This window comes from Pristiophorus japonicus, chromosome 5 (assembly GCF_044704955.1).
Source record: "Pristiophorus japonicus isolate sPriJap1 chromosome 5, sPriJap1.hap1, whole genome shotgun sequence".
Classification (NCBI taxonomy): Eukaryota; Metazoa; Chordata; class Chondrichthyes; family Pristiophoridae; genus Pristiophorus; species Pristiophorus japonicus.
Genome location: NC_091981.1, coordinates 164,002,659 through 164,029,105, shown reverse-complemented (window position 1 = coordinate 164,029,105; position 26,447 = coordinate 164,002,659). Strand labels below are relative to the sequence as shown.

The window sequence follows — 26,447 nt, the reverse complement described above, 5'->3', positions numbered from 1 at the left end:
TTAGAGCGAGGTTGCTTGTTAGTCCTTTGCTGGCCAGCAAAATGCTGGAGACACTGCGAACACTTGGGCATGCACCCGAACACTGACGCGAACACTTTCTTGCTGGAGAAGGTGGAGCCTGGATATAGGGCTCTGACCTGGTTGGTTTTCAAAAAATCCTTTGTTCGGGCTTGTTCGGTTTCAAAAGATGCACTCTTTGAGATGTGATCAAACTCCAACGGCCGACCTAGGTCATTAACGGTAGATGATGGCCCGATTTAGTTTGACGAGGTGTTAACTGCCAGTCCATTGTACTAGGCCATCCTGCCACCTGTCAATCTCGGGCCCAGGCCCAAGTTCTTTGTTGGAATTAGTCATTGTCAGGTGGTGACTCAGGAGAGGCGAGATGAGTGACAGGTAAATAATGGTTTTGCTGACTTTGTAGGTTCTCCGACCCCCGTTAATCACACGCCAAAACCCACCTGTTCATCATCTCAGCAGTATGTGTTCTTTTACTCCGTCCCTCCTGTTCAGGCTTTTTGCAGTCTTTTTCAGCAAAATCCACAGAATATACCGATAAGTCCATAAAGTCCTTCCAATCTTGCACAAGAATCTCCAAACAGTCCAGCACAAAGGTTCTCCAGGGCCAAGCCTCAAGGTCCCAAAAGTTAGTCCAGGTTTCCACATGAGGTGTACACACACATGCTGTTTTCGGGGCTCCAGGCTTCAGATCCCCAACAGGGGTTTTAAACTGGCACAGTCCGAGACCAAGATGGATTCCCCAAACCAGAGAATTTTGGTCAATCCTTACAGTCCCCCATTTGGCACAATAGTCACCACTATGGTGTCTTGGTACATGGAGCAAAATTCTGACCCTAAAATAAAACCTTCCCCAAATTATCAAGCTAAACCCAGAAACACTTCTTTCCCCCTTCAACAAGGAAAAATACACAGTACCTGACTGTTGATAATTTGGGCCATACTGCAACACATCCTTTCCTGGGCTTCCATGGGTTCTGACCCCCATTGCCAGGAAACATACTTTAAAATAACAGAACAGATACATGCATTTTAAACTTTACAGGTTGCATGCAGGCTCTTAACTTAAAACACTTTATACCACATGGATAAAGTCTCCTGTAGAATTGCAGGAGAAGTGACCTGGTTATTTTACAAATTATTGCACATATCTTTCCATCCAAACATTCCCATCCTTCCCCTTACAGAAATGCAGAAAACATAGCAGGGTTACAAAGGTTTAGGGTTTCTGGTATGCTCTAGAATGTAGTCTGCGACGCCTCCTACGCCTCATTCTGCGCTCTGTGTATAGGAGGTACAGGATAATTATTGACTGGTATATAACCAAAGCATGGGACCCAATCCTGATCCAAGGGGGGATTTCAACACTCAAGCCCACGTCCCACCAAGAGGGGGCTTCTATCTGAGAGATCTCTGTCCCCACCTCAACTGTCTTTTGCTCCAGGGTGTAAAAATGCTTTTGTGATAATTATGTTGCCTTCAGTAATTCCGTCAACTGTTCTGGGAGTGGGGGTATTTCGTAACCAAAGCGTGCAACATAATCTTGCAAATGTGCCACGTTATTTTGCACAGTGATGTGAATGGTAGAAGGTTCAGGGATGTGAGTGATCCATTCCTGGGCCACTTGTACCTCTGCCAATAGTTTAAAACAAAAGCTGCTGTAACTCACCGGACACTCCACATGCTGGTTGTACCGGTAGCTCTGTGCACTCGTGGTGATGCAGGATATCCCACTCCCAATGTAAGCAACCTGTGGAAGAACATGGCCCTGTGCATTACCTCCATGGTGCAATTTATGGGCTCAGCACCAGCAGTGTTAAAACCACATTGTGGCCTGGCAAAATACAGTGTTGGGGACACAGTATTACCTGTGCACCCCTGCTTTGGCACCTAGAGAGGTCTGTACCTGTCATAGCATGCTCCCATTATATGACATAGGGTGGGACCTCTGTGAACCTCACATGCATCCCTCTCTGAATGACTCCAACATTCTCAACCCTGTATATGGATGCTGGCTTAGGTGAGCTACCCATAACTGGCATTCTAACGACGATTCCCATGATTGTATGATTTGATTTGCCACAGCCTACAGGTACAGGATAGGCTTCAGAGGCTACACGAAGCTGGCATGGACTCAAGGAGTTACTGTAAGGGTGTAATGCTGCTAGGTGTTGGTTACTGATCCAGGAGGGGACTTGACCTTGCCTCAAGTCTTCCAGGTTGCTCCTGCCTTCACTCAGTAACCAAGCCCCATACAGCACACACACCTCATTTTGAGCTGCTTGATCAGAGGCGTTTCTGTCCTCTCTTATCAAGGCATTTATCGTTTTAGAGTGTTTTTCTAATTCTAAAATTATCTCCTTCAAATGTAGAGTCATGGTCTGGTCTTCGTGGAGCCTTTAGCCTAACAATATATTTTCCTCCCCAAGGATTTTGTGCAACTGTTTCTTTAACCCATTTATTTGCAGGGCCAGTTGCACATCATCCAAGCTGTTTATCACTGAGGAACCTGTGTTGTAGGCTGTGAACAAATCGTTTACCAAATCCCTTCTTTTCCTTCCTGCCCTTACCGTGCTTGGTGCTCTGAAGCTGTACAGGTCTGCTATGTTTATGTCTCCAAAGTCTAGCTCGTAAAATCTCTGGAACATGTCACTCAGCAGAGCCTGGTACAGTTGTTCAGTTTTTCGAGGACACCAAGCAGGTAAGTGGACTTCTGTCAGATTTAATACCACAGAGGCGACAGCATAATGTACACCCTGGTGTAAAATTTTCTCTGTGGGCACGAGGACCAACCCATTCCTTGGACCTGGGGCAGCTGCAGGACATTTGTTTAAGTCTGGCTTTACTGGAGGAGCTGTAGGTGTGGGTTTCCTGGTCTGTACCAGGAGCTCAGTGGCATGTACTGGGGCAGGAGGTACTGGCAGGACACATGAATCCAAATTCTGATCCCATCCCATTCCATCCCCGGAATCCTGCCATCACCTATTGAACGCGACCGACACACCAGCGGGACATACATGCACAGACTCCCACATACAAAGGTAAATCCCCATATCATATTTCCACCACTTGTCCCAGCATATACTTACACCCCCCTCAGTTCCAGTGATAGTGCGGTAGGTATCATTACTGAGTCTCTCCCAATCCGCAAATTTGTACTTAACATCCTGGCTTAGCTTCCGAATCCACCACCATTGATCCAGAAGGATGTTTCCCTTGCAGGTCAAACACACTTTCTTCCCTTCAGTGACACGAATCCGGGCAGTGGTCATCTGTATCAAAGGGCATGGGATGGATGCTTCGCCATAGGTAAATGTACCGTGGCTGGAGTAACGCGTAGAGTTGGACTCCAACCACCCAGGCCAGCTCCCCTCATGTTGGTACACTGTGGTCCCATCCTTGCCTGGTGCGCTGCTCCCTGTGGTCACTCGCGGGGGCTTCCCTCCGGAGCACCCGAAGACGAGCGATTCCTCCGTATCCCCTCGGTGTCCCGAACACGTCTCCATCAGGGCCATCCATAGCAACAGGATTCCTTTCATTTTATTAGGCTCCCTGTAGCGAAAATAGAAAAGATAGCCTTGCCTTGAGCATTACCCTCAGGCTCAGTCAGTGCAACAACAGGCACACCACTTATCCTGAAACTTAACTTAAACTAAAGAGGAAAAGGGGTGTGGGTTATTATTTACAGCGCCACCCTACCCGGGTGGCCAGGCTATGTCCTGGTGAACCTGAGCCTTTTCCGGGGTCTGGGCCGGTCGTATATCGGGGACCATGGCGTTCTGGGCAGTGGGGTATGGAGGCTTCTCCTCACAGTACCAGCTGGGGATGCTACGTGTGGCTTTGAATCCCAGAATATAGGTGGGATTTCTCCCGTTATACAGTACACTGCCCCTCGCCCTACAGTGTCCCTTTCTACCTGCGTGCTTTTGAGTCGCTGTCCCTTTTAACTTGAACCTTTTCCTCAGCCTGTATCTATTGTTCCTCCTTTTAAATACCAAGACCTTGGGCCATCTTACCCTGAGCCTCGAGTTCTGGAGTTTCTTTACTTTTGGGCTGGCTGTGGTTACCGGGGCTGTCCCTGGTTTCCAGCCCACCGTCGCGGCGACCTTGGGGCTATGTAATTTGTCATAGCGACCCCCTCCGCCATTGGGAGATCCACTGCTGCTGAGGGCTTCTCACAGACTGTGGCTGTGGGTTGCTGGCCCCCAGCTGTGGTGCTGCTCCCTGTAGCAGGCCAGGTTTTGTGTTGGTCTTTACGTTCGGGGTTAAACCGCTTACATTGGTTTATGTGAAACCATTTAGTGCAGCGGGGTAATTTGACTGCATATACCATGGGGCTAGCTTTATCTACTATACTGTAGGGCCCCATGTTCAGTGGCTCAAATACCCCCACCCGAGCGTAGTTCCTTACCATGACCAAGTCCCCTATCTCCCATTCCTGAGACTTGCGGGGTTCCAGCAGCAACCGGTTACTATGGTGCTGCCGACCCATGTTACTAGCCGCCTGCCAGTGAATCTGTTTGAGGTGTTCAAACAGATTCTTGACAAAGCAGTTCCGGCCGACTTCCCTAAGCTTGGCTTCTGTCAAGACCGGGGCTAGCACATGGGAAGGGGTCCTCATGGCCCGGCCAGTCATTAACTCATGTGGGGAGTACCCTGTACTTTTTGACTGACTGGCCCAGATTCCCATGAGAACCAGAGGCAAGACCTCCACCCACTTGTGGGGTGAATTACCTGTCTCTTTCCGCAGTCTCTCCTTTATGGTGCGATTTAGCCGCTCCACTGGACCTAAGGATTGGAGGTTGTGGGAGACATGCCATTTACCTTCCACGCCAAGCACCTTAAGGGTCGCTTGCATTACCTGGCTGGTAAAATGGCTTCCTTGGTCGGACTCCACATACTGCGGGAGTCCCCATCGAGAGAATACCTCTCTCACCAGAATTCTGGCTGTCCCTAGAGCGGTTGCCATCCGGCACGGGAAGGCTTCCACCCACTTAGAAAACACACCGACCAAGACAAGGCAATATTTAAAACCTCCCTGGGCGGTGGGTAGAGGCCCGATGTCGTCGATTTGCACTGACTGCCATGGTCCTTCTACCCGCCTGATGTGTCCCAAGGACACTTTCCTTCTCTGGGGGTCAGGGTTGTTTGCACCAGACACTCCGCACAGTAGTCACAGGCGTCTTCCCTGAGCCCAGGCCACCACTCTGCCTGTTCCACCCTTTGCCAGGTGGTCTCAGGCCCAGGGTGCCCCGCTCCTGGTCCTGCATGGGCCAGTTGGAGGAACTTCCTTCGGTGATTCTGTGGCACTACCCAGATGTCCCTTTTAAACAGTAGGTCCTCCCGTACGGCAATGTCTGCCGCGCTGTATGGACCCTTGACTTTCTCCCCTTTCGCTAGCCTGGCCAGGACAGCTTTCAGGACGGGATCCTGCATCTGGACCGTTTTTAGATCTGGGGCTAAAGCTACCCCTGCGCTCCCTTTGTTCCCTGACCTGTCTCTGACGGCTGTTATGGGGTTTGCTCCGTACGGGTCCCAAAACCTACCCGTACGAGCACCTCCTTTAGCTAACAGGTCTGCCTGTGAGTTTCCCTCGGCTCTAGGCTCCGTTTTAGAGTGAACCTTCACCTTCAGTATGTATACCTCACTACTTTCTCCGAAGGCGGCCATGATCTGTTGTAACAGTGGTTTTGTTACCAGGGGCCTGCAGTCAGCGAATGTGTATCCGCGACGAGACCAGATGGCCAGATACTCCGTACATGAATTTTAGGTAAACATACAATCTGAACAAATCGTGTAGGGGGTTGGGAACTCCTCAGGGTGGGTCACAACATACGCCACCACCGACAGCTCGGCGTGCTGGGTGCTCATAGAGCTGGGGAGTTTAAGAGCCAGGGCAATACCTGCCCGGGATCATAAATCCCGCAGCCTGTGAGTCTGACTCCCGCAGACATCGTGCTGGAGCCAGCCACATATATTTCGTGGCATGTGGGATGTACCCCTGCCCATAAACCAACGTCGACATCCTAAACCCCTTCAACAGAGCACCTGTGGGCCTCCCCTGCATAGATCATATTGGCTGCCAACCTGGGTCAGAGAGGCTTTTAACCTGCAAATCCATCTGAGACAGGAGGAGGGTCCAGCGAGCAATCCGTGCGCTGCTCACTGTCCCATCCTTGATTCTCCCATTCAGAAGCACTTGGATGGGGGTATGATGGGTCAGGAGAGTGATTGGGGATACTCCTGTGAACACCTTGGACCATTTTACGGCCCAGTGTGTGGCAAGCAAATGCCGTTCACAATTTGAGTATCCTCTCTCCACATCGGTGAGGACCCTGGAGGAGTAGACCATCGGCCTCAGCTGGCCCTGCCGCTCCTGGAGCAGCACTGCACTTAGGCTGTCCCCGCTGGCTGCAACCTCCAGGAAGAATGCCTCATCCCCATCTATAGCCCCTAGGGCTGGCACGGTCTGCAGATCCTTTTTTAACTGGACAAATGCAGCTTCACAGCCCTCATCCCACTCCCTATTGACTCCCTTTTGCAAGAGTCGGATTGGGGGGCTGCGATAGCTGCATAGTCCTCGATAAAATTCCTGTAGTAACCAGTCAACCCGAGGAAGGATCTCACCCCTGTAACATTGGTGGGTGCTGGAAGCTCCTGCACCGCCTTCCTCCGAGCCTCGTCTATTGCCCTCTCCCCTGATCGCACAGTCAGTCCCAAGAACTTGACTTTCTGCAGGCCTCGCTGTGCTTTCTTAGGGTTTACTTTGAACCCTTCCTCCTTTAGCAGCTCTGCCAGCAGTGGACAGTGCTCTTCACTCTGATCAGTGAAAGGAGCAGGTCGTCCACATACTGGACCAGCTGCTGAGGTCTGCTAAAGCCCTTTAAACAATTGGCTATATTGTTAGCGTGAATGTTTTCTCAGAAGAATCACTCAACACTCAGAGTCAGTTCCAACGCCAATGCGGCCTTTATTTTCTCCGGCGGGGAGGAAGCCTCAGGACTGGATCCAGGCACTTCTCTCCAACGAACAAAGGAACTCATCGATATTTATATGTTTTACAATAGTTCTTTACAGTTACTCAGCCCACTTCGGCTGGACACAATCCAATCATACCGATTATAGATTACATATAGGTTTCTTTAACCCAATAGAATTCTCCTGATATCTCAGGGGCCGTATGTTTGGTTTTTGTCAGCTCGGGCTGATTAATGACCTCGTTATGTGAGGTGCCCCCCCCCCCCCCCTTATCTCTGTTCCTTGGGCTCTGCTTAGTCAAAGGACATTCCACATCAGGTATTATAATGGTTCGTTTATAGTTATCTTGTCTCAAGTGAGTGAGCTGAGGCATTCCCGGTAGTGGGCCTCACAGGGTCATTGCTCGGTCATTGCTCGGTCAGCCCCAGTTCATTACTTGACTAACTGAGTACCCACCATGCTTGGGCAGCCATTTTATATGTGGCCACTTTAAACCTATATGAGTTTAGATATATTCAGCAGGTGCCTAATGCCTACAACAATATATTGGTGAAATATACTAGGACTGTTATGGAAACCTTATGGTAGACAATCCCAGATATACTGTTGGCCCTTAAAAGTAAATGCAAATTTATATTGGTCCTCCCTTCTTACAGGAATGGACCAAAACCCGTTGGAGATATCCAGCACCGTGAATGTGGTCGCGGATGCTGGAATGCTCCCTATCAAATCAGCCACAGCAGCGACCATTGAAGCACAGGCAGTGATGTTCTTATTTAGGACCCTATAGTCCACCGTTGCCCTCCACGAATTGTCCGGTTTTCTAACCGGCCAAAGCGGGGAGTTGACATGGGTGGCTATAGTTCTAAGAACACCCTGTTTGACAAGTGAACTTAAAGCTGTCTCCATATCGGCCTCGGCTTCCTTTGGGAAGTTATACTGCTTTTGGGGTCTGGACATGGGGTCGCCCTCTATCCTCACCTCAACTCCCTTGACTCTCCCACAGTCGTGCTTGTGGGTGATGAATGCGGCGAGATTTGCTCGCACATACGCCTGGTACTCAGCCGAGGTGTTATTTAACCAGCAGTTCCAAGTTGTAACCCTCTTTTGGCTTCACAGTACACAGAGACCCTTTACCTTGAACTCCCTCCATGACCATACACTCTTTTTCAGCCCCCGAGTACACTGTCCCCCACAGTAAATGGTTTCACAAGTCCATGAGTATCTGGTGGGCTACAATGAAATCTGCCCCCAGTATCCCGTGTCCTTCCCACTCCCACCTCATCAGGACACACTTCCACTGGGTGTGGAGTGCTCCTAGATGAATGTGTAATGGGATGGAGAATTAACCGACTTGCTCATTGCCTGTGAATCCCACTAAACAATACGGGACCCCGTTGGACAGAGGTGAGGTGGCTGGATCCTCTCCATAGACGATGGTGCTGGACGCACAGGTGTCAAGCAGATACATCCCGGGCTCACTCTCGACCTCCATCTGGACGTAAGGTCGTCTCCAGGGGTCGTATTCTAGTGGGCACAGGTACACTGGCTGGCTGGGAGCTAGTCATGCTTCAGGTTTCGGTGGGGCAGTCGGAACCTCCCTGCCTGAAATCGTGGCTACCCTTCCTGCCCCTGCTGGCCTTCCTAATGCTGTCTGCAGCGCTGTAATTAATCTATTTATTAACTGGGGCCCTGCCTGGCTTTCTGTCTCCTCCTTTGGAGTGGGGACTGGAGGTTCTCTCTCCCTTTTAGACTAGCTCCAGCATTCCTTCCTCCAATGCCCTGTTTTATCAGAAGGACCGCCTCCCTCTTGGTGCCATTCCTTTTTTACTGGTGGGTCGGGTCCCACTTCATGTACCCGACCCTTGGAGGGTTTATTCTCCTCACCTTTCCCATTACGGAAAGCTAGGGTCATCTGCCTAACTACAGGTGCTTCATTAGCATTAGGGTCCCTTGAGTCAAACCAGGACTCCGCTTTGACCCTAATCCTGGGCAGGAAATTTGCCATCAGTATTCTTAGCCAGCAGCTGGTTTGTTCCTTGTTTAAATGGTCTCTATTTAAGACACCCCCACAGCATTTTGCTGGCCAGCAAAGTACTAACAAGCAACCTTACTCCAAACAAAGGGGGCCAAGTCAAAACCGCAACAGGAGTGCGACACTCAGCTCGGTCAGCCGCAACCAGGCCCCGAACTCCACAAAGGTCCAGTTTGGGATTAAAACCCAAGTGGGCCCATCGCTGGAAAACAAAGCCTACCATTCCTGAAGACAACATCTAAAGCTGCATTGGCAAGTATAATTCTGACCTTAAAGATGTAGACCTAGACAGTAAGGTTTGGGTGTTGGCAGGTTTTTCTGTTGGTTTTGATGGGCCCACTTGGGTTTTAATTCCAAACTGGACCTTGGTGGAGTTCGGGGCCAGGTCGCGGCTGACCGAGCTGAGTGTCGTGCTCCCAGTTGCGGATTTGACTTGGCCCCCTTCAGTTGGAGTGAGGTTGCTTGTTAGTCCTTTGCTGGCCAGCAAAACGCTGGAGACACTTGGGCACGCACACGAACACTGACGCAAACACTTTCTTGCTGGAGAAGGTGGAGCCTGGATATAGGGCTCTGACCTGGTTGGTTTTCAAAAAATCCTTTGTTCGGGCTTGTTCGGTTTCAAAAGATGCACCCTTTGAGATGTGATCAAACTCCAACGGCCGACCTGGGTCATTAACGGTAGATGATGGCCCGATTTAGTTTGATGAGGTGTAACTGCCAGTCCATTGTTCGAGGCCATCCTGCCACCTGTCAATCTCGGGCCCAGGCCCGAGTTCTTTGTTGGAATTAATCGTTGTCGGTGGTGACTCAGGAGAGGCGAGATGAATGACAGGTAAATAATGGTTTTGCTGACTTTGTAGGTTCTCCGACCCCCGTTAATCACACAGCAAATCCCACCTGTTCATCATCTCAGCAGTTTGTGTTCTTTTACTCTGTTCCTCCTGTTCAGACTTTTTGCAGTCTTTTCCTGCAAAATCCACAGAATATACCTATAAGTCCATTAAGTCCTTCAAATCTTGCACAAGAATCTCCAGACAATCCAGCACAAAGGTTCTCCAGGGCCAAGTCTCAAGGTCCCAAAAGTTAGTCCAGGTTTCCATACAAGGTGTACACACACATGCTGTTTTCGGGGCTTCAGGCTTCAGATCCTCAATAGGGGTTTTAAGCTGGCACAGTCCGAGACCAAGATGGATTCCCCAAACCAGGGAATTTTGTTCAATCCTTACATGGGACAATAGGACTGGCCCACTCACTAAACTCGATCGGTGAAATGATGCCCTCTTGTTGCAGCCGGTCTAGCTCGATCTGTATCCTTTCTCTCATCATGTACGGTACTACTCTCACCTTGTGATGGATGGGTCGCGCCCCCGGAATTAGGTGGATCTGCACTTTTGCTCCTTGGAATTTCCCGATGCCTGGTTCAAACAGCGAAGGAAATTTGTTTAAGACCTGGGCTCACGAAGTGTCGTCAGCAGGCGATAGTGCTCGGAGGTCGTCCCAATTCTAGCGTATCTTTCCCAGCCAGCTCCTGCCAAGCAGCGTGGGACCATCGCCCGGTACCACCCAGAGTGGTAGCTTGTGCACCGCGCCATCGTAGGAGACCTTTACAGTAGCACTGCCGATTACAGGAATCAGTTCTTTGGTGTACATTCTTAGTTTCGTGCGAACTGGAGTTAAGACTGACCTTAATACCTTGTTGCACCACAACCTTTCGAAAGTCTTTTTGCCCATGATGGATTGGCTCGTGCCATGTCCAGCTCCATTGACACCGGGAGTCCATTTAGTTCAACATTCAGCATTATCGGGGGACAATTCGTGGTGAATGTGTGCACCCCATGTACCTCTGCCTCCTCTATCTGAGGCTCTGTTTCATCGTGACCCTCTGTGGATCTGTCCTCCTCTGCAACATGGTGGTTTGCAGGTTTAACAGGATTAGCAGCTCGCCTGCACACTCGTTGGAGGTGTTCCATTGATCCACAGCCCTTGCAAATGCCCGCTTTGAATCGGCATGAATGGAAACGATGATCACCCCCACAGCACCAACAAGGTGTTAATGGCCTTGCATTCATCACCCTTGATGGTGGACTCTGAGTCATCTGTGGATGTGCAGCTGCAGGTATGTGTGACCTGCCTTGTACATTACGATTCGAAAACAACATCACTTTGTTCACAGTACTTGTAGCAGCACTTGTGTGCTGAAAGATTTGCTTACTATTGTCACTGGTGGCAATGAACACCTGGGCTATCGCTATGGCCTTACTCAAAGTTGGGGTCTCTACAGTCAAAAGTTTGCGAAGTATGGTTTCGTGGCCAATGCCAAGTATGAAAAAGTCTCTGAGCATGTGCTCCAAATGTCCTTCAAATTCGCAATGTCCTGCAAGGCGTCTTAGCTCGGCGACATAACTCCGACTTACATAGAAACATAGAAAATAGGTGCAGGAGTAGGCCATTCGGCCCTTCGAGCCTGTACCGCCATTCAATAAGATCATGGCTGATCATTCCTTCAGTACTCCTTTCCTGCTTTCTGTCCATACCCCTTGATCCCCTTAACCGTAAGGGCCATATCTAACTCCCTCTTGAACATATCCAATGAACTGGCATCAACAATTCTCTGCGGCAGGGAATTCCACAAGTTAACAACTCTGAGTGAAGAAGTTTCTCCTCATCTCAGTCCTAAATGGCCTGTCCCTTATCCTAAGACTGTGTCCCCTGGTTCTGGACTTCCCCAACATCGGGAACATTCTTCCTGCATCTAGCCTGTCTAGTCCAGTCAGAATCTTTTCTGTTTCTATAAGATCCCCTCATCCTTCTAAACTCCAGTGAATAAAGGCCCAGTTGATCCAGTCTCTCCTCAAATGACAGCCCAGCCATCCCTGGAATCAGTCTGCTGAACCTTCGCTGCACTCCCTCAATAGCCAGAATGTCCTTCCTCAGATTAGGAGACCAAAACTAAACACAATATTCCAGGTGGGGCCTCACCAAGGCCCTGTACAACTGCAGCAAGACTTCCCTGCTCCTATACTCAAATCCCCTTGCTATGAAGGCCAACATACCATTTGCCGCCTTCACCGCCTGCTGTACCTGCATGCCAACTTTCAAAGACTGATGAACCATGACACCCAGGTCTCATTGCACCTCCCCTTTTCCTAATCTTCCATCATTCAGATAATATTCTGCCTCCATGTTTTTGCCCCCAAAGTGGATAACCTCACATTTATCCACATTATACTGCATCTGCCATGTATTTGCCCACTCGCCTAACCAGTCTAAGTCACCCTGCAGCCTCTTAGTGTCCTCCTCACAGATCACACCGCCACCAAGTTTAGTGTCATCTGCAAACTTGGAGACATTACACTCAATTCCATCATCTAAATCATTAATATATATTGTAAAGAGCTGGGGTCCCAACACTGGGCCCTGCGGCACTCCACTAGTCACTGCCTGCCATTCTGAAAAGGACCCGCTTATCCCGACTCTCTGCTTCCTGTCTGCCAACCAGTCCTCTATCCACGTCAGTACATTACCCCCAATAACATGTGCTTTGATTTTGCACACCAATCTCTTGTGTGGGACCTTGTCAAAAGCCTTTTGAAAGTCCAAATACACCACATCCACTGGTTCTCCCCTGTCCACTCTGCTCGTTACATCCTCAAAAAATTCCAGAAGATTTGTCAAGCATGATTTCCCTTTCATAAATCCATGCTGACTTGGACCAATCCTATCACTGCTCTCCAAATGCGCTGCTATTTCATCCTTAATGATCGATTCCAACATTTTCCCCACCACCGATGTCAGGCTAACTGGTCTGTAGTTACCCGTCTTCTCTCTCCCTCCTTTTTTAAAAAGTGGTGTTACATTAGCAACCCTCCAGTCCATAGGAACTGATCCAGAGTCGATAGACTGTTGGAAAATTATCACCAATACATCCACTATTTCTAGGGCCACTTCCTTAAGTACTCTGGGATGTAGACTATCAGGCCATGAGGATTTATCGGCCTTCAACCCCGTCAATTTCCCTAACACAATTTCCCGCCTAATAAGGATATCCTTCAGTTCCTCCTTCTCACTAGTCCTTCGGACCCTTAGTACATCGGAATGGTTATTTGTGTCTTCCTTTGTGAAGACAGAACCAAAGTACTTGTTCAATTGGTCTGCCATTTCTTTGTTCCCCATCATAAATTCACCCGAATCCGACTGCAAGGGACCAATGCTGGTCTTCACTAGTCTTTTTCTCTTCACATATCTATAGAAGCTTTTGCAGTCATTGCAGAAGGCCCTGAGACCTTTTGTTGGTGTAGAACTGGTACCTCGCCATCAGAACGCTTTCCTTCAGGTTCAGATGCTCTCGGACCAATGTGCACAAATCATCGTACGATTTCTCCGTGGGTTCGCTGGAGTGAGCAGATTCTTCATGAGGCCATACATTGGTGCCCCACAGACGGTGAGGAGGATCGCTCTACGTTTGGCAGCGCTCTCTTCCCCATCTAGCTCATTGGCCACGAAGTATTGGTTGAGTCGTTCCACAAAAGTTTCCCAATCATTTCCCTCCGAGGATGCCCACTGTTCTTGGCATCTTTGGGTTCGCTATCTGTATCTCATCGCCAGTTGTTGTGTATGGAGAAAGAGTCATGCTGAACATTGTGAGCTCAAAGTAAAGTGTGACCATAGTCTTTTATTGCAGGTCTCCAGAGTGCCTCTCCAACCTGTGAAGCCTCCTTAAATACCTGTACTCCCAAGGAATTATGGGATCCCTTGGGACTCCAGGGGATGAGCCCTCTGGTGGTTGTACAGATTAAATGGAAGTATACATATATAACAGAGATGGGTTGGTGATTAGCAAGGACAGGGGTGGAGGGTGTTTTTAGATGACTTGAATGACAGTAGTTTTGAAAGAAAGGGGGCCAGTATCTGAGTAGAGCGAGCCATTTATAACGTCCGCCAACATTGGGGTCAGGAAGGGAAGTTGGGTGGTCAGCAGTTTAATACGAATGGGGTCGATCAGGAGTTGGGCCTTATGGACAAGTGAGCTCAGAGAGCATCGGGGGATATGGGAGAGAAGCTAGAAATTTGAAGTAATTGAAAGAAGCTAAGAGAAAAATATCTATAAAATTGAAATCTAAAGCATGCGTGTTTCCTGCTTTCGTCTTTGATAATATCTTTCATTTCCTTGCCTGCCTTTGGACCAGTCACTTCTATCCCTCACTTCAGAAAACAATGGCCTGGATTTTGCAATTGTAATGAAGGTGAAACTGTCAGTGTTCACTGTGAAACTGACGGCAACCTCTGGCGTCCGCAGGTATGCTGTTAAATGCGGAAATCCAGAAGTTACTGTCAGTGATTCCCTGCTGCTCCACGGGGTGCACTGTTGAAGTCCCCACAGATGGCAATCTTTAGAATCATTGAACTGACGAGAAATTCCCCTTTACCATCTAATATCGCTGTTAAAAAACCCCTGAAAAAGTTAAGCCTTTTGACTGAGGTGTAACTGGGTTTTTAAGGCCGTACTAAGTCATAACTGGTGATGGCCCTGAAAAACTTATTTTATATTTGTGGAATGTCACATTTTCCACTATATTAAAAATCCACAGGTTTTTAATGTAATTATTTTAAGTTTTTGATATTTGTTCCTACCTTAATCCCATGTGTATGTCCCAATCTTTATTTCGCCATCTATAAAATTTATAAGTGAAGGACAATCAGTGAATTTTACTTCCTGGTTTGCTGTCTGTGAATTCTACATTGTGATTGGCTACTGAGCCCCTGGCCACAAAATTTGAGCCATCATTTTCAGTACGGATAAAGTATTCAGAAAATAAGAGCTTCAAGCCAGTTCCTTCCAAAAATCATGAACAACCCCACCTATACAAACTGAGGATAAATTGAGTACACTAAAATATGTTCTCTCAAATAGGATATACAATAATCTACTATTGCACTTGGTGTGGAAGAAAACAGTCAGTTTTTCTGTATCCTTATCTTTATTTTTTAATATATTTTGTGTTTAATTTTTTTGTACTTTTATTTTGACAATTCTTTAATTCAAAGATCAAGTGAAATGTGTAGTTTGGTGCTAACTGTGTGTAAAGCAATTGGGCAAAACCAAACTACTGTGGATGCTGGAAATCTGAAATAAAAACAGAAAATGCTGGAAATACTCAGCAAGGCAGGCAGCATCTGTGGAGAGAGAAACAAAATTAACGTTTCAGATGTAATCAGTCTTAAGTAAGTACAGAAGCCAGAAAAGGGGTGGGAGGATCCTCAACCGAAGATTCCCCTCCACTGTAGTTGATGGGGCCCTCGACCGTGTCCGTCCCATTTCCCACACTTCTGCCCTCACCCTTCACCTCCCTTCCAGACCATGATAGAGTTCCGCTTGTCCTCACCTTCCACTCCAACAGCCTCCACATTCAACAGATCATCCTCCACCATTTCCACCAAACACATCTTTCCCTCCAGCATTCTGAAGGGACCGTTCCCTTCGTGACACCCTGGTCCACTCTTCGATCACCCCCTCCCTTTCCCATGGCACCTTCCTGTGCAGTGCAGGAAATGCAACATCTGCCCTTTTACCTCCTCCCTTCCCAACATTCAGGGCCCCAAATACTGCTTCCAGGTGAAACAGCGATTTACCTGAACATAAGAACAGGAGTAGGCCATTTAGTCCCTCGAGCCTGTTCCTCCATTCAATGAGATCATGGCTGATCTGCAACCTAACTGTATATAACCATCTTTTCTCCATATCCCTTAATACCTTTTTGGTTAACAAAAATCTATCAATCTCAAATTTAAAATTAACAATTGACGCAGCATCAATTGCTGTTTGCGGAAGAGAGTTCCAAGCTTCTGATAGTAGAAGTGTTCCCTAATTTCACTCCTCAAAAGCCTGGCTCTAATATTTAGACTATGCCCTTTCGTCCTAGAATCCCCAGCCAGTGGAAATAGTTTATTTCTTTATCTACCCTATCTGTTCCCCTTAATATCTTGAAAACTTCGATCAAATCACCTCTCAACCTTTTAAATTCCAGAGAATATGACCCTAGTTTATGTAATCTCTCCTCATAATTTAACCCCTGGAGTCCATTCTGGTAAACCTACACTGCACTCGCTCCTAAATTGTGGTGCCCAGAACTGAACGCAGTACTCCAGGTGTTGTCTAACCGGGGCTTTGTATAGCTGCAGCATAACTTCTACCCCCTTATATTATAGACATCTAGATATAAGGGCCAGCTTCCATTAGCCTTTTCGATTATTTTCTCAACCTGTTCATGACATTTCAATGATCTATGTATCTTGGACCCCCAAGTTTCTTTGGCCCTCCACTGTTTCTAGCTTTTCACCATTTAGAAAGTACCCTGTTCTATCCTTTTTAGGTCCAAAGTGGATGATTTCACATTTGCCTACAGTGAAATCCATTTGCCACATGTTTGCCCATTCACTTAATCTATCGATATCGCTTGTGTAATTTTATGCTTTCATCTACACTGCTTACAATGCTGTCTATCTTTGTGTCATCGGCAAGTTTGGAAATATGACTTTCTATCCCATCATCTAAGTTAATAAATACTGTGAATAGTTGAGATCTCAACACAGATCCCAGCAGGACACCATTAGTCACATCCTGCCAATGAGAATACCTACCCCTTACCCATACTCTCTGTCTCCTGCTGCTCAGCCAATTTCCTAACCAGGTCAGTAATTACCCTTCAATTCCATGGGCTTCCACCTTAGATAACAGTCTCTTATGTGGGACTTTATTAAATGCCTTTTAGAAGTCCATATAATAATAACATCCATAGACATTCTCCTGTCCACTACTTTAGTCACCTCTTCAAAAAATTCAGTCAGGTTCGTCAGGCATGATGTACCTTTGGCAAATCTATGTTGGCTCTCTCTGATCAGCTAAAAAATGTCAAGGTGTTCAGTCACCCTATCCTTAAATATAGACTCCAGTAATTCACCGACAACAGATGTTAGGCTAACTGATTTATAATTCCCTGGTTTCCCCCTCTCACTATTCTTAAATAGCTGAGTGACATGCTCAATCTTCTAATCTAAAGGGATGGTTCCTGACTCGGGCGAACTTTGGAAGATTATAGTTATGGCATCTGCAATGTGCGCATCTACTTCCTTTAAAATTCTGGAATGGAAATCCTCTTGACTTGGGGATTTGTCACTCTTTAATGCCATTGTTTTCTTCATTCCTGTTATTTTGCTTGCGTTAATTTTTTTTGTTGAGTCCCTGTCTGATTCAATATTTGTTTCCTTGGGCTTTCCTTTTTTTCTCCTGTATAAAATAATCATTCAACATGTCTGCCATTCCCTTATTATCATTGACAATATCACCATTACCAGTTTTCAAGGGACCAACATTGCTCTTTTTCCTAATATAATTGTAAAAAGTTTTGTCGACTTTGATATCCCTTGCAAGTTTCTTTTCATACTCTCTTTTTGTAGCTCTTACTGTCTGTTTTCTCAGCCTTTGCTGTTCTTTGTATCTTTCCCATTCGCCAGGATCTGTTCAATTTTTTACATTTTTGTATGCTTTTTCTTTTAGTTTTATGTTGTCTCTTATCTCTAGTTGTCCAAGTGGAGCTCTTGCCCATCAGGGGTCTAAACTGGTTCTGAATCACATTAAATTATTTTTTGAACACCTCCCACTGATCATCTGTCATTTTTCCCATTAACAGATTTGCCCAGTTCACTGTTAACACTCTCTGTCTCATCGCATTGAAGTCGGCCTTACCTAAATCTAGAGTCTTAGTAGCTGTTTCACGTTTCTCCCTTTCAAACATTACGTTGAACTCGATCATGTTTTGATCGGTATTCGATAAATGTTCATGCACTGCAAATTTGGCTCATTACTCATGACTAAATCTAATATGGCTTGCCCTCTTGTTGGTTCTAGGACATATTATTGCAGAAAACTGTCCTGGATACACAAGAAATTCACTACTTTCTGACGTGAGCTAGCTTGTTTATCCCAATCTATATGAAAGTTAAAAAGACTAATTAAAACCACTATACCTTTGTTCCATGCTTGTCTAATCTTTGCTTTTATACAATCTAGCACATCATAGCTGCCACCAGAGGGCCTATACACAACTCCCACTGCAGTCTTAAATTCTTTCCTATTTCTTAATTCTACCCAAAAAGTCTTCACTGGCTTCTTACCTCTCATTATATCCTCTCATCATTGAAGTGATTTCATCCTTGATCACTAAGGCTACTCCTCCCCCTCTGTCATTGTCCCTATTTGTCCTGTAGACCTTATAACCTGGTATATTTAGTTCCCAGTCCTGACTGTCTTGCAGCCATGTCTCAGTAATGGCTACCATGTCATACCCTCCAACTTGAATTTGTGCCTGCAGTTCATTCAGTTTATTCCATATACTCCATACGTTTGTATAAAGAATGCTTATTTGGGCCACACACCCTAGCCTGTCCTTCAGCTCTGATGTTTTATTCATCTACTTCCCTCTCCTGGTTTAATCACTTTACATATTTTAGTTTTCCCTTTACCTGTAGTGCCTAAAGTACAATTTCTGACTGTTGCTCTCATCCCTTTAATTTGTTTTTGAACTATTATTTATACTACATCTTCCACCTGAGCCCCTCCCCCCCCCCCCCCCCCCCATTTACATAGAAACATAGAAAATAGGTGCAGGAGTAGGCCATTCGGCCCTTCGTGCCTGCACCACCATTTAATAAGATCATGGCTGATCATTCACCTCAGTATCCCTTTCCTGCTTTCTCTCACTACCCCTTGATCCCTTTAGCCGTAAGGGCCATATCTAACTCCCTCTTGAATATATCTAATGAACTGGCATCAACAACTCTCTGCGGTAGGGAATTCCATAGGTTAACACTCTGAGTGAAGAAGTTTCTCCTCATCTCAGTTCTAAATGGCTTACCCATTATCCTTAGACTGTGTCCCCTGGTTCTGGACTTCCCCAACATCGAGAACATAATTCCTGCATCTAACCTGTCCAGTCCTGTCAGAATTTTATATGCTTCTATGAGATCCCCTCTCATCCTTCTAAACTCTAATGTATAAAGGCCCAGTTGATCCAGTCTCTCCTCATATGTCAGTCCTTCCATCCCGGGAATCAGTCTGGTGAACCTTCGCTGCACTCCCTCAATATCAAGAACGTCCTTCCTCAGATTAGGAGACCAAAACTGAACACATATTCCAGGTGAGGCCTCACCAAGGCCCTGTACAACTGAAGTAAGACCTCCCTGTTCCTATACTCAAATCCCGTAGCTATGAAGGCCAACATACCATTTGCTTTCTTCACCGCCTGCTGTACCTGCATGCCAACTTTCAATGACTGATGAACCATGACACCCAGATCTCATTGCTCCTCACCTTTTCCTAATCTGCCGCCATTCAGATAATATTCTGCCTTCGTGTTTTTGCCACCAAAGTGGATAACCTCACATTTATCCACATTATACTGCATCTGCCATGCATTTGCCCACTCACCTAACCAGTCCAAGTCACCCTGCAACCTCTTAGCATCGTCCTCACAGCTCACACCGCCACCCAGCTTAGTGTCATCTGCAAACTTGGAGATATTACACTCAATTCCTTCATTTAAATCATTGATGTATATTGAAAATAGCTGGGGTCCCAGTACTGAGCCCTGCGACACCCCACGAGTCACTGCCTGCCATTCTGAAAAGGACCTGTTTATCCCGATTCTCTGCGTCCTGTCTTCCAACCAGTTTTCTATCCACGTTACCCCCAATACCATGTGCTAGTTTAAAATTCTTGTGACTGCCCTATTTATTTATCCTTTCTCCTAGGTCCCAGGTGGAGCCTGTCCCAATGGTACAGTTCCTCCCTGTAATGTCTGTAAGCTTGTAATGTTTGTAGCTCCACACTGTGGATGTGGGCATATTGTGTACTGCAACCACAGAGTTAATAATAAACAGAAGCAGGAGGTTCCGGAGACTTCCGAGAGCTGCCTGCCATGTTAGAAAGCTGTGTGTGTGCTTGTGCTCTGTGAATATATCACAATTGGCAGCGAGATGGGATTTATCGGATGATTTAAAGCTGAAATTTTGTTGGTGAAGGATTCAGCCAGCCGACAGACTTTGGAAGCTTCTCTGCCTTTGGAAATAGCTACAAAATCCGAGGTAAAAAACGAGCACAGTAGTTACTGCAGAGTTTAAAATGGCTGCATCCATAGCAGTAATGGGATACTTAGGTGAATATAAACGCGACCAGGAAAGGTTTAAGGCACATGTGGATCGGCTAGAAATGTATTTCACAACAAATAATATAATCAGAGTTCCAGGGAATGCAGATCAGAACCTGGCTGTGTTGAAACGGAAGCGAGCTATCTTATCGGAAGCGGGTCTGGAATTGTATGAAACCCTGGTAAATCTGCTTGTGCCTGATGAGCCAAAGGACACAATGCTTAAATAGATTTTAATGAAGCTGGAACAGCACTATAACCCCAAACCATTAGAAATTGCTGAAAGCTATCGTTTCGGGGGTATACGAAATCAAAGGACTGAATAAATTATCAGTGATTACATTGTAGCATTAAAAAAACTATCAATTCACAGTAATTTTGGAAACTTTCAAAACCGAGCATTGCAGGATCGTTTTGTTTGTGGGGTGAAAAATGATGTGATCAGAAGAAAGTTATTGACTACGGATGACTTCACTTTTGAGATTGCTTGTCAGACAACGAGGTCAATGGGCATGGCCAATCAATATTCCCGAGAATTTCATAATAATTACGGTCGTCAGTCAACCGAGGTAAATTGCTGGCAGATTCAAAGTAAAAGGAGGTGGTTGCCCAAAGTCTCAGAAACTGGAAATTCTAACAGGACACCAAAGTCATGCTATAGGTGCCTGGGACAACACATTGCTCAAAGTTGCCCCTATGTTAAGGCAGAGTGTTTCTTCTGCAGAAAGACTGGGCATCTTGCGAAGGCAGCTGACTGAAGGGTAAACCAGCTTTCAAAGCTATGAGTAGAAATCCCCAGATACTACATAGCATGGAAGAACAACAACAGGACGAGGAAATGTTAGAGTTACATGTCATCAGGAGCACAAGGTTAACGGACAGTGATTTGAAAAGTATCAACATCCACATAGATCTTGCGGGATTCAAGATACCAGTGGAAATTGACACAGATGCATCGGAGTTGCTACACCTCGACAAATTGTGTGATTTTCCATTGGAGAAATCCAAGATGGAGCTGTGAGGCTACTCGGGAGAGAAAATTCCTGTGGTAGGTCATATCACCGTACCGGTGAAATACAAGGATCAATTTCAGAACTTGCCTCTAACAGTATTGAAAGGAGACAAGCCTGCCTTACTAGGAAGAAATTGGTTGAGATCACTGAAGCTGGATTGGAGTGAGATTTTTCACGTTGAAACGAGATTTGCATCAACGGATGATATCAAGAGTTATCCGAAGGTATTCTGCGAAACGGGCAGTCCGATCCAAGGCTTCAAGGCGAGTGTCGGGGTACAGAAGGAAGCTAGATCGGTTTACTGCAAGCCACGTTCCATACCATATGCACTCAAGGAGAAAGTTGAGCAAGAACTCAAAAGACTAGAGAGTGAGAACATTATTTCTAAGATAGATCGATGTAATTAGGCTACACCCATTGTTGTTGTACCTAAATCCGATGGTAAGGTAAGATTGTGTGGTGATTATAAAGTAACCATAAACCAGGTTCTAGAGGGTAATGTCCCCAATACATTGCCAAATATAAAGGATTTGTTCACAACACTGACAGGTAGTCAGATTTTCTCAAAACTGGATCTTACAAATGCCTACTTACAGCTTGAACTAGATGAGGAGTCCAAGTCATGTTTGACTATAAATACTCATCTAGGCCTGTATCCATTTTATAGGCTACCATTTGGAGTGTCTTCCATCCCTGCCATATTCCAAGGGGTGATGAACCAGATTTTGCAAGGTATTGAAGGGGTAGAGTTAGATGACATACTAATTTCAGCACCAAATAGGCAAATTCATAATAACATATTGAATGAAGTCCTCAAACGGCTAGAGAAGCACAGAGTACGAGTGTCTGCTTTGTAAGTGTGAGTTATTTCAAAACTCAGTGGAGTACTTAGGAAACAGAGTAGATAAAGATGGTTTACATCCAACCATGGGAAAGCTGGATGCAATCAGAAATGCATGCACTCCCAGAAATGTCACTGAACTTCATTCATTCTTGGGTCTTTTGAACTATTATGGGAAGTTCCTACCAAATTTGGCTACCGTGTTACATCCACTGAATGAACTATTGAAAAAACAGATCCATTGGAAGTGGTCAAAAGAATGCGATACAGCATTCAAGGAGTGTAAAAGCAAATTGGTAGAGAGCACCATGTTAGTTCACTATGACATATCTAAGGAGATTAAGCTAACATGTCATGCCTCTCCGTATGGAGTTGGAGCAGTGATCTCTCATGTATCAAGTAGTGGGGAGGAGAGACCAATTGCTTTTGCTTCACGCACACTCAGTGCCAGTGAGAGTAATTATGTGCAAATTTGAAAGGGAAGCTTTGGCATTAATTTTTGGGGTCAAGAAGTTCCACAAATACTTATGTGGTCATAAGTTTACCATCGTTACGGACCATAAGCCCCGAACAGCAATCCTCCATCCAACGTCCCCAGTTCCAACATTAGCTGCAGCCCGAATGCAGAGATGGGCTTTGATTTTGTCAGCATATACATATGATATTGAATATAGACAATCAGCTGATCACAGCTAAAGCTGATGCAATGTCTAGATTGCCTTCCCCATCACAAGTTATACCCTATAGGGAAGAAGTGTTTTATTTTTCATACATTGATGAACTGTCAGTCACAGCTGAAGAGATTGGTAGAGCAACCAAACGTGACCCAATGATGTCAGAGGTATATGATTGTATTGCAAATGCATGGCCAAACCAGGTAACAGACCAAGCTATTCATCCGTTCTGCATTCATAGGAATTAATTATCAGTCGATAAAGATTGTAAGATGTCGGGTGCAAGAGTGTTTATACCAAATAAATTCAGGTCCAAATTATTAGGAGACCTCCATGACCAGCACTTGGGAATGTGCTTGACCCAAAGTTTTGCACACAGTTATTTATTGTGGCCAGGTCTTGATAAAGATATAGAGTACATCGTGAGTCAGTGTATGACATGTCAATCGGTAAGCAAGCAACCACCATCAGTACCATTACAGCCATAGAAATGGCCTCCCAGGATGTGGCAAAGGCTACATATTGATTTTGCTGAGCTAGAAGGACAACAATTGTTCATTGTGATTGATAGCCAGTCGAAGTGGGTCGAGGTGTTTCCAATGTGGAAATTAACAACTAATAAAACATTAGACATTTTGCGAAGTTTATTTTCTTCATTTGGCCTCCCAGAAGAAATTGTTTCGGATAATGGACCACAATTTAGTTCTGAAGAATTTGTACAGTTCACGAGCAAAAATGGGGTGAAACATACCAAAGTTCCACCGTACCGCCCTGCTTCGAATGGTGCAGCAGAGCGCAGTGTACAAATTGTAAAACGTGCCCTCATAAAACAAATGTTAGATCCAAATCCAAAGAAACGACGGTTGTCATTGGATCACAAATTGGCTAATTTTTTGATTACGTATCGTAGTACTCCTCATATAACTACTGGTAGAACACCAGCAGCGATGTTTTTCAAACGACAGCCTCGAACCAGATTCTCGTTGTTAAAGCCAAATTTGGCACAGTCCGTAGAAGAGACACAATTAAGACAGAAAGAGAGTCATGATAGAGGTAGAGTAAAAGAGAGAAGTGTGAAATTAAACCAGAAGGTGAGAGTGAAGACCCATCACCATAAATGGTTAAAGTGGTTACTAGGAAGAGTGGTGAAGATATGTGGTCCTCGCACATATTTGGTCAAGACGTTTGATAATGGACAGGTTAGGTTTGTTCATATTGATCATATTTTACCTACAGACATGGAAGGAGTTGAAGGTGGGAATGATTCAATTATCTCTGACTCAGCAGATAGTTTTGATACACCAGTAGCAAATCCTACATCCAATGTAGTGGACACAAATCTAAGAGAAAATCAGAATTTAAGTCTGAGTCCGAGTCAGGAAAACAAACAGCCTGAAGTTAGAGTGAGTTCCAATGAAAATCAAGGAAATTCCGTGGAGGAAAACGTTCCTCAGGATCAGCCTCGAAGGAGTTTAGATTCGACACCATGTTTGGAAGGTTCTATTCAAGAGCGAAGGTATCCTCTTCGAAACAGAAAACAAGTGGTTAAGTTAAATTTGTAAATATGGAAAAAAAAATCTATATCCTGTGTTATGTAAAAACATGCAAGTTATGTTTGATGTTGTTATAATAACTTCTTCATTAAGGAGGGAGAAGTGTAATGTCTGTAAGCTTGCAATGTTTGTAGTTCCACACTGTGGATATGGACGTATTGTGTACTGCAACTACAGAGTTAATCATTAAACAGAAGCAGGAGGTTCCAGAGACTTCCGAGAGCTTCCTGCCATGTTAGAAAGCTGTGTATGTGCTGTGCTCTGTGAATATGTCACACTTACTGTCTCAATACCGTTGTCAGTGCCCCTCTTTCCCACACTTGTTCAGCCATGGGTTCACATCCCTAATCTGCTTTCCTGTACACTGAGTCAACACTGAGTTCAACAATTTCAGGTCATAACCACAGCTCCCATTTTTTCGGACAGCAGTTGTTAGTAATGATTCTGCTGTGGTTATTTTCAGCTCCTCTAGACCCATCTTTAGTTCCTTTACTTGTCCCATTACCATCCCTTTTGCCTTGCACCACCATACCTTTCATCATTTAATCATTCCTTATTTCCACCCTATCACAGACCTTCTCTTTTGTTCTTTCCTCCCCTGCTGTCCCCATTCTCTGCCTCCATACTTGCGTAAAACCTGATACACCCCTAACTTTTTCCAGTTCTGATGAAAGGTCATCGATGTGAAACATTATTCCAGTTTATCTCTCCACAGATGCTGCCTGACCTGAGTATTTCCAGCATTTTCTGTTTTTATTAATAGAGCAATTGGGCATTATTTTAACATTTTAACCTGAAGAGATGCAAGGCTGTAAATGCTGACCGTTGACAGCACTTAAAAGGTCAGTAGAACAAAAGGTTCTATTCTCTGCCCCACTCACATACATTATAGCGCCCCCTGCAGTAAGTCTGCATGCAACGGTACAAACAGATGCAACTTGTCACAACAATTTATGCTGTTTTGAGATATTTTGTGCTTTGCAGATTAACATCCAAGAGTATTACAAATCCAATTGTGGTACAGCTGAAAGTATGATGTCATTTGTTCCCAGTTTTATAACTGTGTTGCATTCATGGATTTCTTCATTTCTCTTCTAGTGTGAATGATATTGTAGCAGTCAGCTCTGACAGTTTCTATGCCACCAATGACCATTATTTCTCTCATGATCACCTGAAGACCTTGGAATTTGTTCTTGGCTTGTCATGGTGCAGTGTTGTTTACTACAGTCCCTCTGAGGTAAAAGAAGTGGCAACAGGATTTAGACTTGCCAATGGGATTAATGTTTCCCCTGATGGAAGGTGAGTATGTTCTGACAGCTGTTTCATTTGTTTGCGACTGCTGCAAATTTACTCTTGCCAGGAGATGTGTTTATGAACTGGGGGCCAAAATTCATTACTAACCGCCCGCTGCCGCCGACATTGCTCTTGATCTGCCCAGTGCCACTTTCGAGGTGGCCTGGAGCGGGCGGGAGGAGAGAGCTGCCAGGAACCACCTGCTGATGTCAGCGGACGGCCGAGTGGCGCAACTGACCTCCCGCCCGCAGAGCTCCCAGATTCCTGTCGGCGGCACTTGGCGGCAGAACGAGGGCGGACCGCTGGTTGGAGGCTGGCCTGTCCCCGACGGTAAGTCTGAAGAACCTGAAAAAAAGGTAAGTGAACATTTTAAAAACATTTTTGCGCAGCGACTTACCTGCATAAGGTCCCCTGGATAGTTTTTTTTATTTTTTATTGCGGCATTTTTTTTTTTCCAGCTCTTCGACCCTCCGTGGGCCCGACTCCATCCTCGGTGGCACTTGGGCGGCAAGCACCACTGCCGCCAAGAATGAGACCTCCCGCCCGCTTCCGCCCAGATTGGCGGCGTACGTCGTCCATTTATTGCCTGCCGTCCCTCGAGGGACCTCGGCGATGAATATCCCGCCGAAAGTACCGTCCGTTGCAGCAACTATTTCTCTAATCTGTCACATGATCCCGCATTCACTTTTCACCTTTTTTTTCCCCCCTCCCTCACATCCACTATTGGAGGTAGATGGTACTTGCCAATACAATTACTGTGAAACTGGTAAGAACTATGCACACAGCTTCTTATTAGAAACATAGAAAATAGGTGCAGAAGTAGGCCATTTGGCCCTTCGAG

General features: G+C 45.8%; 1 protein-coding gene across 2 annotated transcripts in view; it reads left to right on the top strand.

Annotated features, from left to right (window-relative positions):
• The window catches only part of LOC139264497 (serum paraoxonase/arylesterase 2-like), a 138,219-nt gene that overhangs the window by 71,154 nt on the left and 40,618 nt on the right, over nt 1–26,447 (top strand). Inside the window, exon 6 of one of the 2 annotated variants that reach the window (XM_070881061.1) lies at nt 25,412–25,612. The exons of the other annotated variant lie outside the window; for it this stretch is intronic. Coding sequence (XP_070737162.1) covers nt 25,412–25,612 — 201 coding nt within the window. The remainder of the gene's footprint in view (nt 1–25,411; nt 25,613–26,447) is intronic. 2 annotated transcript variants of the gene reach the window in all.